General features: G+C 40.2%; 1 protein-coding gene across 2 annotated transcripts; it reads left to right on the forward strand.

The window, feature by feature from the left end:
- Positions 1 to 3520: 3520 nt before the first annotated feature.
- GPR85 (G protein-coupled receptor 85) lies at positions 3521 to 8203 on the forward strand. 2 transcript variants are annotated; one of them, XM_019514552.1, is made up of 2 exons: positions 3521 to 3677; positions 5140 to 8203. In XM_019514552.1, the coding sequence occupies exon 2, from the start codon at positions 5320 to 5322 to the stop codon at positions 6430 to 6432; it is 1113 nt and encodes a 370-aa protein (XP_019370097.1). In that variant the 5' UTR covers positions 3521 to 3677; positions 5140 to 5319; the 3' UTR covers positions 6433 to 8203. The 2 variants fall into 2 exon arrangements, with proteins under 2 accessions (XP_019370097.1, XP_019370096.1); XM_019514551.1 differs by lacking the exon at positions 3521 to 3677 and adding an exon at positions 3771 to 3945.
- Positions 8204 to 13214: the final 5011 nt, after the last annotated feature.

Consider the following 13214-nt stretch of genomic DNA (forward strand, 5'->3'; position numbering starts at 1 on the left):
ACTTGTTGGTGTTGAATTCCATCCTATTCTCATCCGCCCATCCCTGTAACCTTCACCATCCAGCGCAAGGTGAAGGTCTGATTGCAGTCTATTCCTCCCTTCTAGCATGCCCACATCCCCCCACATCTTAGTATCATCAGCAAATTTGAACAGGATGCTATTTACCCCCTCGTCCAAGTCACTGATGAAGATGTTGAACAGTGCGGGCCCGAGGACCGAGACCTGCAGAACCCCACTGCCCACATCCCTCCAGGCCGAAAATGACCCATCCACCACCACTCTCTGAGTGCGGCCCTCGGCTAATTCCCTCAGTACTCAAGGGTGGAGATCATCCGGACCAGCTGATTTGAATACATCCAGGACTCAGCAGGACTCAGCACTGTGTTGTAAAGACATATCCTTAGTGCCATATAAGCTCTCAAGATTGGACATAAGTGGAATATAGAATCATAGAAAAGTATGGCCAGCAGGGACCTCTGGAGATCATCTAGTTCAACCCCCTGCCTGAGGAAAGATCGTATCTATCCAAATCATCTCATATAAAATCCTTGTCTAACCTATTACTAAAATTACACAGGCAGCCCTGTCATGTACTAAATTGTCAGAGGTAAAGCAAGGGGATTATGGTGGCCAACATCCTGCTTCTGAAAGGGTTGTTAAAATATGCTCAAGAGATCCACAAAAGAGGGCAACACCCCCTGCAACAGAGGAAGGCAAAACTTTCTACAGTGCATACCAGTCTGACTGCAGTAAAATTCCTTCCCGCCCCAAATGTGGTAATTCATAGATTTCATCGATTTCATAGACATTAGGGCTGGAAGGGACCTTGGAAGATCATTAAGTCCAGCCCCCACCCAAAAGGCAGTAAGTCAGCTGGGGGTCATAGGATCCCAGCAAGATAAGTATCCAATTTACTCTTGAAGGTGTTCAATGTAGGTGCTTGAACCACCTCCAATGGCAGGCTACTCCAGACCTTGGGGGCTCGGACAGTAGAGAAATTCTTCCTTATGTCCCTCTGACCCTAACCAGAGGGGCAAGACCCTCTAGCCAGGAACCTCAGGATTTTAGTCCCAGCAGGGACACTAGCACATCCCAGTCAAAATCCCAAGCCTTGCCTGCAGCCAACACTTCTGAGGAAGGTAAAAAATTCTAACCAATGTTTATCCAAAATCTTCTTGAACATCTCCAATGGTGACTCCACAGCTTTCCTAATCTACTGCCTCACTACCCTAACAGTGATGAAAGTTCTTCCTGATATCCAGTCTAAACATATTTTGCTGCAACTTCCTGCTCTCTGTAGCAACAGAGAAAAGGTGTTCTCCTCCTTCTGTACAACAGCCCTTCAGATATTTGAAGACTGCTATCATGTCCCCTCCTAATCACCTTTTCCTTTAACCTCTCCTTTGCATGACTTGCCTTCCAAAACCTTCATCATTTTTGTTGCCCACCTTCAGGACCCTCTCTAACTTCTCCATGTCCTTTCTGAATCAGAGCCCAAAACTGCACAGAGTACTTTAGGTGAGGCCTAACCGGTGCTGAATAAAGAGTCACTGTCACATCCTGTATCTTGCACTTAATGATCTGATTGATGCAGCTCAAAACCCCATTCACCTTTTGGGCAGCTGAGTCAACTGCCGCCTCATATTGAATTTGTGATCCACCAAGACTCCTAGCTCCTTCCCTATAGTGCTGCTATCCAGCCAGCTGTCACCAATTTTGTATACATGTTTTTTATTCTTTGAGAAGCGCAGCACTTTGCATTTGTCAGCATCAAACTTTATTCTGTTAGCTCCAGCCCAGCTTTCCAATCTGTCAATTGCACTTCTTCTGACTTGCACTCCCGTCCCCCAGTGTGTTTGCAGACCTTTCCAGTTACATGTCATCTGTATACTTGCCCAAGATACTTTCTGTTCCAGTATCCAAAGAAATATTAAACACATTGAACACCCCTGGGCCTAGGAGAGACCAGTGTGGGACTCCATCTCCTGTCATTCAAAACCTCCTGCCATTCCTACATGCCTCTACTTATAACTACCCTTTCTTTGTAGCTATTGAGCCAGTTGAGCATCCACCTTACAGTAGTTTTGTCTAGCCCACATTTGTTCAATTTGTTTCTGATAAAGTTCCATGAGGGCTCTTTGCATAAGAAAAAATGTTATGTGAAATTAGTTATACCCTCCAAGGAGCGTTTATTGGTTTAAAAAAAAAACAAAAAACAAAACATGCTTTTCCATTCCTGTGGCTCCTTCGGACTTGAACATACTCCATCTGAAGTCAATGGGTTTTACTGGGGACTTCAATGATTATTTTAAAAGTGCAACAAACCCCAAACAATTTTTATAGCACCTTAACATAAAGGACTGCAGCTTAAGTCTCCCAAGGGGTGCTAATAGAGAGACAACCCTATAAATCCACTCTCTAAAGATTTTCTTTTGACTTGGATGGATGTTCACTATGTAGGAGGATCAAAATCGCCCCACCAGAAATGAACTTTTTTGTAATGGTCTTGAAATCAAACTACATTTTGGCAGCTGTTTTCTTTTCTGTGCTTTTCTCTGAGGTAATCTTCCATAAAAAGAAATATACAGGAGAGCAGAAGAATGTGCTCCCTGAAGTATTATCCAAAACCCACACGCTTTTTTAATTTCCAATATTGTGAAATCCAATAAAAAGCAGAGTAAATGAAATATCACTCAGGGAGACAGAAACAGGCACCTTTGATCATCAATGCCAAATCTCAGCACTCACATTTCATTCTAGTGGTTCCCATGACATCATCCGACTCCTATGATGTCCATGGCCTTTTAGCCCTGTCATCATTGAATACTGTCATGTGTATTGGCACACATACACTGCTATTTGTATGTCACCGCATGCTTTCTTGCACCAGCTATTCTGAGGAGAAAGGCTGGCCTTTTATGAGCAAACGGGCTTCAGAAATACATTATTCTAGCCGTAAAACAATTACCATAAAATACATTGCCTGTTCTGTACAGTCCTCCCCAGGGTTTTAATAAATTGGCTAATGGCAGATACAGGTAATCTCTGGGAGTCCCGGTTTCCGCTCACCAAACGTCCCCGACCTAAAATGATCACGTTAGGGTCCCTTTCCTGGCGCTGCAAGTCCAAAACAGGGAGTCCGTGGGGCAACCACGGCCTTTCAGACAAAAATCAGGCCATGAAGCTCGCATCTGAACAGCATCCAGGATCCCTAATGCGCTGCAAAGCCTGGCCCAGATGAGCTCCTTCCCAGGCCAGAATGTTAAGTGAGAAGGGGTGGCTGGAGGAGTGCAAAGGCAGAGCCAAAGTGGAGAGAGCCTAAATCCCCTCCCCACCCCTTCCTCCTCAGGCTTGCCCAGATTCCCCAAGACATCCAGCTCAGCTAAGTATTGCAATGGAAATGTGGTGCTGCTGCTGCTGCTGCTGCGCCTGCCTTGCCCTCATTGAGGCGGCTGCTGCTGCTGCTGCTGCGTTACTGGGAGATATTGTGCCGCTGCGACAGGGGAGGACGAGGCAAGCAGCTCAAGGAGGCTCAGTGAGCATGCGCCGCCCAAGCCAGTGACTGGATTCTCAGTCAAGGTACCAAGGCAAAAATAAATAAATAAATAATAAAAAAAAAAATCAGCAATTTATAGAAAGAAGCATCTCTGGTGTGTGGGGATCTCCAGCACCAACAGGTAGGAGGAGAGGGGCTGGGGGGGGGCACAGGGCTGATGCAGCTGCAGGTCTGTGCATGGAGAGGGAGAGCTCCCTCCCTTGGGGATTTTTTTTTTTTTTTTAATAAACTGCATAATGGAAGTGGACACGGACAATGCCTCTTCCGCGGGGCTCCCCGCGAGCTCCCCGTAGCTGGAGACCGTGGCCGGGCTCGGGCGGATGGAGCTGCAAAGCCGCCGCGGCGGCGCTCCCCCGGAGCACAGGAGCGTTTCGTCCCTGCATCGCTGTGTACGTATGTGCATGGAGCGGGGCGAGCGGGGAGCGAGGGAAAGCGGCTGGGGGGAGGCTGATTTCATGGTTTTAAACCGTTGCCATGATCTGATCAGCCTCTGTTTACACAGCAGCAATCAGGCGCTTTGTGCGGGGTAAGAATGCACGGGTTTGACTGGGATTCAGTGAGAATCGCCTTTGTACACCCGAGGTGGCATAGGAAACACTCCATGGGAATAACAGAGCAGCCTGATCCTGCCTGCTGTGGCTCCCGGGTCCCTGGCTCGGGAAAAGCAGCAGTGTCTTTCTCTGATGATGATGATTATTTTCTGTGCATGAAATATATTCTGTTGCAGTTCACAGGGAGGAGTGGAAATCGCGGAGCCCTAAAAAGAGAGCTCCATTTATTCTCTCTATTAAAGCCAACCCTTCCAAATGGACGGGCATTTATTCCTTGGGTGTGTTTCCTTATTTTTCTTCAGTATTGAGATGAACCTGGGTTTAATCATGATCATCATAATATTGGGCTTCAAAGATTCGCATTACCAAGAGCAGGGGGAAAAGCCCTCCCCCCCTAAAACACAGTGCTGTGGTCTGTCTAGCCTATGTGTTTATTTCAGAGCCTGAATGATAAAATCTTGGTTTATAGGGGGATGTAATGAATACATTTTATCTTTAAAACATGCATGAACTAACATTGTGTGATTAATGTGCTTTGGTGACTTGGGTTAAAAAACATAAATTCTGCAGGGTTTCTTTGGGCGTGATCCATATCAACACAGCAGCTGCCTCTAAAACATTGACAAATACTGTAGATGTAAAATAAATGTAGGTAATGTCAAAATCTCAGCAGCCTTTTAGGATTTTTGGAAGATGTGAATGATTAATTTCTGGACTTGCAAGCTGGGGATTATTTTATTCACAAAGCCTCCAAGGCTTTAGCTGGGCATTTGTGTATTCTACCTAATATAAGGGACATTGTTTGGTCAGCTCTGAAATTGTAAGCAATTCAAATCCATGAAATCTGAAAATAACGTTATACAGAAAGTATGCAGGTCATATAAAGAACATGCCTCATGGTTTTTAAAAACAAATAATAGTACTCAAATTTACACCTTCCTTTGGTTTTTTCTCCATAAATTAACATCTTTGTTAGCACTTTATGACATCATTACTTGTTAACTTAAGAACTGATAGCTCATTTTTTTTCAGATATTTTGATGGCATGACAAATCAGAAAGAAGAAAAGAGGATGTACTGTATGACTAGACACAAGATCAGTTCTGTTTGTGGATTACATTTTCAGTAAGATGTATGGATCTATTTTTTCCTTGTTCTTATATATAGATCATGAGACTTGACTGAGGCAATATCCATATCATCCATCCATCTATGGCGAACTACAGCCATGCAGCTGACAACATTTTACAAAATCTCTCTCCTTTAACAGCCTTTCTGAAACTGACTTCCCTGGGTTTCATAATAGGAGTCAGTGTGGTGGGTAACCTTCTGATCTCCATTTTGCTAGTCAAAGATAAGACCTTGCATAGAGCTCCTTACTACTTCCTGTTGGATCTTTGCTGCTCAGATATCCTCAGATCTGCAATTTGTTTCCCCTTTGTTTTCACCTCTGTAAAAAATGGCTCTACTTGGACATATGGGACTCTTACTTGCAAAGTGATTGCCTTTTTGGGGGTGTTGTCCTGCTTCCACACTGCTTTCATGCTGTTCTGCATAAGTGTCACCAGATACTTAGCTATTGCCCACCACCGTTTTTATACAAAGAGGCTGACCTTCTGGACTTGTTTGGCAGTAATCTGTATGGTGTGGACCCTTTCGGTAGCTATGGCTTTCCCCCCAGTTTTAGATGTGGGCACCTACTCATTCATTAGGGAGGAAGACCAATGCACCTTTCAGCATCGTTCCTTCAGGGCCAATGATTCTTTGGGATTTATGCTTCTTCTTGCCCTTATACTCCTAGCCACACAGCTTGTCTACCTCAAGCTGATATTTTTCGTTCATGATCGCAGGAAAATGAAGCCAGTCCAGTTTGTTGCAGCGGTGAGCCAGAACTGGACTTTTCATGGTCCCGGAGCCAGTGGTCAAGCAGCTGCTAATTGGCTGGCTGGATTTGGAAGGGGTCCCACACCACCAACCTTGCTGGGAATCAGGCAAAATGCGAACACCACAGGCAGGAGAAGGCTACTGGTTTTAGATGAGTTCAAAATGGAAAAGAGAATCAGCAGAATGTTCTACATTATGACATTTCTCTTTCTGACCTTGTGGGGTCCCTATTTGGTAGCTTGTTACTGGAGAGTTTTTGCAAGAGGGCCTGTAGTACCAGGGGGATTTCTAACGGCTGCTGTCTGGATGAGTTTTGCCCAAGCTGGAATCAATCCTTTTGTCTGCATTTTCTCCAACAGGGAGCTGAGGCGCTGTTTCAGCACAACCCTTCTTTACTGCAGAAAATCCAGGTTACCAAGGGAACCTTACTGTGTTATATGAGGGAGCATCTGTAAATCTTTAGCCTTGTGAAACACTACCATTCTCTGCTAAGCAATTGTGGCCTGTAGCCATGTCTTGAGAAGAAAATCAAGAATGGGATGTCAGCAGTTGTAAGGATTTGGGCAACATTTTGCAGTCTTTGCAATAGCTCACCTATAATCCCATTTTAAACCTAAACGTGTTCCTGCTGACCACTGCTGAAGGTTTGTAATTAAGAACAAAGGACTGAACTACTGCCCTGAATTCCTTTATGTGGTTGAAATCTAGATAATGAAAGTAGCAGGTGCTAAGTATCAGTGCTAAATGCTGTGTATATCACTACATAAAATAAGACCATCAAAAAGATTAGCATTGGACATCTTAATAAATTAAGTTGATATGAGGTTAATGTGTTGATAAAACTAATTTTAGACATCCGAAGACCTTTAAAACATTTCATACAGTTATTGTTTTGCAAAGACTGAAAATTGGGGACTCTTAAGTACTGTAACTGATTAAAGATGTGCCATGCAGTATTGGATTATCACACTTACAAATCTGTTTGCTTTGTGAGTAAGTTTTGGGGAGCATTCCAAACCAGTATTTTTGTTCAGATTAGATTTTCCATTTTTCCCCCCAAATATAATACTCTTTCTAAATACCATTTTTCCTTAACAGTGAAATTACTAGCAGTTAACTGTATTCTGTGGTTTTTGCTGATTTGGTATAAAGTTTCTTGGACTCTAATTTATATTTTTAAAAAGCTAGATATCAGTCTGTTAGGCAACGTTAATGATAATATCCAGTCCTAATTGAACAGTCATAATTATACAGAATAAACACATGTTGCCTTAAAGGGTTATCTAGTATCTTCCATTTTGTTTAGCATTGAAGCAAATAAGCAAGGAAAATTGAATCAGTAACTCTGGTCAGTCATTTGGGAGTGCATGAAAGATCACTTAATCCTCTATTTCCTTTTTTTTCCTCCCATGGTTCCCAAAATCAGTATGCACATCACTGGGATGATATGATTTTTTCTAGGTGTGCTGCCCATTCTAGTTTGTTCTGAGAAACACAGGCAGTTGATGTATGTTTATATTTTAAGACAGCTGTCATGGGGAGACCGCAGCCTTAGTATGATATCTTGCACAATTTGTGAAGCATTTATTCTACTGAAGGCACAGTCTTGTTTATATTTTCTGCACATTTTGGTGTATTGGTTGTTTTAAATTATTTAAGTTTTAAATTGTGGAAGCATATATGATTTCTTAGTATTTTAGAAATACATTAGAGTCTGTGAGTCTTTCCTTCTTTAAGATACAGATGTGTGGATTTCAATATAAAGTTGCATTTGCCAAAATTTACCTGTGTAGCCTGTTAATTTTCTTGGAATAAAATTTACATTTTTCCAGTTATACAATTAACCTTTTTTATTTTGTCTAGTGAGCTAGCATGAACTATTGAGAATGTAGCCATTATGAATTATTATTCTTTGCAGTCACTGTATTCCCAAACTGTAAATGCATGAATGATGGGGACCACAGGATTGATAAATGATATTATCTACAATAGCACTGTTGTGTAGTTTATCATAATTACCCCTCTATCTATTCCAATATGTCAGTTATATTTAAAGTTACAACACAGTATTTGACAAATTTCACAGTTTAATTTTAGAAAATGTGTATATGAAGCACAACATCATGTGTTGGAGAAACCTAAAGAACATTGGCTTTCTTAATTTTTGAGAGAAAAGACTGGTGGTCTTAATTAAATATTGGTGTACTCTGTCTTTCATTGTAGTTTTATGACCAGCAAGTTAATCTATATATACACAAGCAGCAGTCAGTAACTGAAATGCTTAAATTTGTATGATAACATTATACAGCATATACAACAATTCAGAGAGTTGTATCTATATATGATCAGACAACTTGATCAAAGATTTAGTGAGCAATCTGTTTGACCTCATTTACACTTTATACTGAGGTTGATTGGTTGAGAGGCATGGCTTAATATACTGTGTTGAAACAGAAAAAATCACTACAATAATGACTCCTCATCAGTATAAGAATATTTCAGAACATAATTTGAAATGGGACCAAGAGACTTCTACCAAAAATACTTTTTTTATTACACTGAAAAAGGTTTTGAAATTAAGACAGCTAAAACAATTCTCTGCAATAGCAAATGGAATAAAAAATAAATTATATATTGAGAAAAATTCTGAAACTTATCCCACTAAGTTTGCTAAAAGGTTGATTGGTAATAACTTCAGTCTAATTTCTATAAAATAGTAACCTTTACAAGGAACATTGATATTACATATTGTAATAAAGTACATATAAATAACTAAAGTTGTAAATACAGTTATAGTAGTAGATGTAAGTTCTGAAGATTATAGCTAGGTAATTTTCAAATAAGGATTTCAAAAATCGCAGGGCCTGACCCTAGAAAATATCCGTTTGTGTTTTCTTAATAACTTTATTTGGGAGGAGATGCAGGCCCCAAAATTTATATAATACTATGATTCTGGAATACTAAGAAGGCTGTACTTCCTATGCAGTAAAAAAAAAAAAAAAACCTATATAAAATTATTTCCCTGGAAATTTTGCAAACAGTCAATGATGTAAATTAAAAAAATAAACAGTGAACAAGAATGAAAGCAAATATTTTGCTAAATGTTTTTCTTTTTGACAGTAATATGGAATGTTAAAGTCTGATACAATTCCTTTGGTTTTTTTAACCAACTGCAAAAGGCACCATTGTTTTATTACTTGACAACAGAGCAGAGATATTTTCCTTTTAAGTGTATTTTCATAATTACTTATGTCCCACGAGAGAGGCACTTCCTTTTATTCTGTCCCATTAAAAAAGAACAAGAGGATGTTCAGTGAAATTAAAAGGCAACATGTTAAGTAATGTTTTATGCAATATATAATTACTCTGTGGAACTCATTGGCACAGGATGTTGTTGAGGCAAGTATCCTAATAAGGATGCTACATGGATTATATGTTTACATGAATTAAATAGTGTCTCTAGTAATTGTATTGTTTGTCATTTGGATCCTAATTAGTGCATCAAACCTCATGCTTCAGGGCATGCATTGACAGGGCCAGGAAGATTTTGTTGTAGAAATAGGGACTTTTTGTTTTTCTATGAAATAACAGGGTTTAGGCCACTGCTGGAGCCAGAATACTGTAAGGGTAGGTTTTGTGGTCTTTTCCAGTAGAAGAATTGATATCAAATGTAAAATGTGTATATTTGCATTCTATTTTTACACATTTAAGTTGAAGCTGGCTGTTTTATTTTTAATTTTACTGACTCAGCTGTGGAAAACAGGAGGGAGCAGCATGACTTCAGCCCTATTTCTTTGCCCAACTTCCCCCTGGACAGCCCCTCTCTTAATCCCACTTCCAGCTGAAATGTTTCATCTTCCTGCTCTCACTCTGCTCCTGTTCCAATGCTCTTTCATGTGTTGGCTCCACTGTCTACCCTTAATAATAGACCCCAGGGCTTGCCAGTGTCAGTACCCTATCTGAAGAAGGAGCTAGAAGATAGCAGGTTCCTTCCAGCTGCTGCTAGTAGCTCTCAGAGCTGTCATTCCTGGATTTCTGTTTCATGGAGTTTCAGCCTTGAAGTAGGAGACATCTACATGATGTAGAGAAAAATAGTAAAAAAAAATACTGCAATGTTTTTGCCTCCCCAAAAAGGAAACCGCAGTCATTGACCTACCCAGAAATGATCTAATATTGAAAATCTCATTCAGTTAAAAACAGTACTAACCCTGCTTTAAGTTAGAGAAACATACAGTTAACCAATTAAAACAACAGTTTTCTACCACTAGAAAATATTGGTGCAAAATGGCTTTTAATCAGGTTTTAGGCCTTGAGGGCATAGAAGTCCACTGTGTCTATCTCCTTTTAAGGGTATTGCCTTTGTTCACTCACACTGTCTTTGCTCTGTCTTTCATGCATGAGAACATTTACTTTTATTAATAGAAGTCCAGTACTGCAGAGGCCTAGTATTACTCTAGAATAAAAGAAGGTAGTTTGATGAGTTTTGAAGAGGTGAATTAGAATATGTATTCTGACTAGAACATTATTTTTTTCAAATATGAAACAAAAATGGTGAGTTATTGAGCAATTTTTAGTTAGTTTTATGTATTGTGCAGAGAACTTCCTTCTGATTTAAGTGAATTGAGAATTATTTAAGGACATATTAAAGCTTTAGTCTAATGGACTTTTCAGGAAAAAAAGGAGAGAATATTCATGCTAAGATACTGTCCACAAATAAAAGTCAATATAAATTCCTTTTTTAGTTATTGCAGTGACTTTCAGTAAGAGGAAGTCAGTGATCTCCATTTAATAAAAAAAAAGAGTCATAAGCTGTCCTTTACAGATGGGATGATACAGCGCTGTGAAATGCATGTCCCTATACCAAATCAGATGGGTTGATACAATATCCAGTGATTCTCCTGAAGTGACCTAGAAATAGCTGGTGAGCTTTATAACCAAGCAGATAGTGAAGAAGCTTTCAGGATACTGCTAAAGTCATTGCTAACTAGCATGGAGAAAGCATGTGTCTGTCTTGCCCCATGATAATAGCAAGGTTCACCTTTTTTCTTGTGTAGCTAAACAGCATCATTATATAAAAATATGCTGACCAAAGACATGCACAGTCAATCGCTTTGATCTTCCTTTATTTTCTAAGTGGGAAACATGGATCTTAAAGTATTTAAATTTAAATAATAAGGATCAAAAGTCACTACTGATTTTGGGTGCTTACCCTGAGACACCTTAAAAGGCCCTATTGTTCAAAGGATATGCTATCTGGAATTCACATGTTGAAATTCAACAAGGACAGGTGCAAAGTCATGCACTGTGGACAGAACAATTGCATGAATAAGTACGGACTGGGCAATGACTGGCTAGGCTGCAGTACTGCAGAGAAGGACCTGGGGGTTACAATGAAGCATAAAATGAAAATACATCAACAGTGTGGTCTTGTTGCAAAAAGACTGATAGCATATTGGGTTGTATTAACAGGAGCATCACTTGCAAATCTTCTACTCTTTTCAGCACTGATGAGGCCTCATCGGAGAGTACTGTCTCCAGTTGTGGAACCCAGGCTTCAGGAAAGATGTAGGCAGATTGGAAAGGGCCATTGAAGAGTGATGCAAATGATTAAAGACCTGGGAAACATGACTTACGAGGAAAGGTGGGAAGAACTAGGTTTTTTAGTCTGGAAAGGAGAAGACTCGCAGAGGATAGCAGTCCTCAAATACCTGAAGGGTGATTATAAAGAGGAAGGAGATGGGCAGGATCAAGAGCAAGGGCCTCAAACTGCAGCAGAGGAAATTTAGATGGGAGATTAGGAAGAACTTCCTTACTATGAGGATGCTAAGGATTTAAATGGGCTACCCAGAGAGGATGTGGAATCTCCATCTTTGAACATTTTCAAGAGTAGATTAAACAGACAGTTGACTGGGATGATTCTTCTCTGAGCAGGGGGCTGGACTAGATGACATCATGAGGTCCCTTCCAGCCCTACTTTCCTATGAGCCTAGGATGTGGTCTTCAACAAAACCTGTGTTGATTGTCTGCAATTACCAAGTGAAATCTGTACAGTTATTACAATAGCTGTCTGACTCAAGGACTTACTCCAAAGTATCCTTGAATGAACTGTGTAAACTTATGCTCCACCTATGTTTAGAGGCAACTTTTGATAAGTAATTATGTTTTCTTGGTCCCTTCCCTGGTTGCTTAAAACAGGTTTTGCTATAATGCGGAACTGAATGTCCTGAGTTAAATATTATACTCAACATTCCACTACCGGACCACCATTTTAATGCATTGTTATATCTAAATGTTAAGCGTGTCAGCAAAAATTATGACTGAAGAATGGAATAAATGATTGATAATATAAAATTGCATCACAAATTTAAAATTAGATCATATATGTTGAATTCAGACAAACTTGGAGTTCACAGTTCTGCATCAACAAAGAATGCTAATTCATGCTTAGAAATTGTAAAAAGAAAAGGAAGAAAGTCAGAAATGCACAAATTAAGATTCTCATAGCAACAATAAATGTTAACTCAGCCATATCTCATTTTCTGTATGGAAAAGTATATATTTAACAGTTCTGGAGGTCTGGTTACAGCTTAGCAACATATATGGGATACTTAACAATGTTATGAAAATATTAACTTGTGCATTTCCTTACTTAAAAAAAAATCTTGCAACATTAGGCTTGCTAGTATGAGTAGTCCAAATGAAGTCAGAGATTGCTCATATTAGAAAGCACGAGTGTTAGAAAGGTTAGGTCCTCAGTACATAGAAACAGAAGAACAGATTGAAACCACCCTGGCCTGCTGACTGCCAGGGTGAAGGGGAATAGTCCAAGGAAAATTTTATCCCATGTTCACAGACCTGAGAAATGGGTTGGGAAAAATCCCAGTTCTTGTGTTCCTAAGCCAAAAGCCTACACAAGGCCACTTATGTCTTAATGTGAATGCCTTAGTAGGACTTGAGGTGTATGTATGTCTGATACTGGCTTTCTGTATGTAGTGAAGTTCAACACTGAGCTCACCACTGAGTGAAGACCAAGAATATCAGTGCTGCCAGCAATGCCAGACTCCCCCCAATCCCTCTTCCTAACAAACTACCTCAGCCAGAATAGAGATGCACACTTCCTGCTGTCAGAGTTTAGGAGCAGCTGTTGTCCTTCGGGATTCACTCAGAGGATCTCCAAGGTCTCCTGCTGGAAATGAGTGCCACCTCCACCTGCCCACACTTTC

This window comes from Gavialis gangeticus, unplaced genomic scaffold (assembly GCF_001723915.1).
Source record: "Gavialis gangeticus isolate Ggan-Ray unplaced genomic scaffold, GavGan_comp1, whole genome shotgun sequence".
Classification (NCBI taxonomy): domain Eukaryota; kingdom Metazoa; phylum Chordata; order Crocodylia; family Gavialidae; genus Gavialis; species Gavialis gangeticus.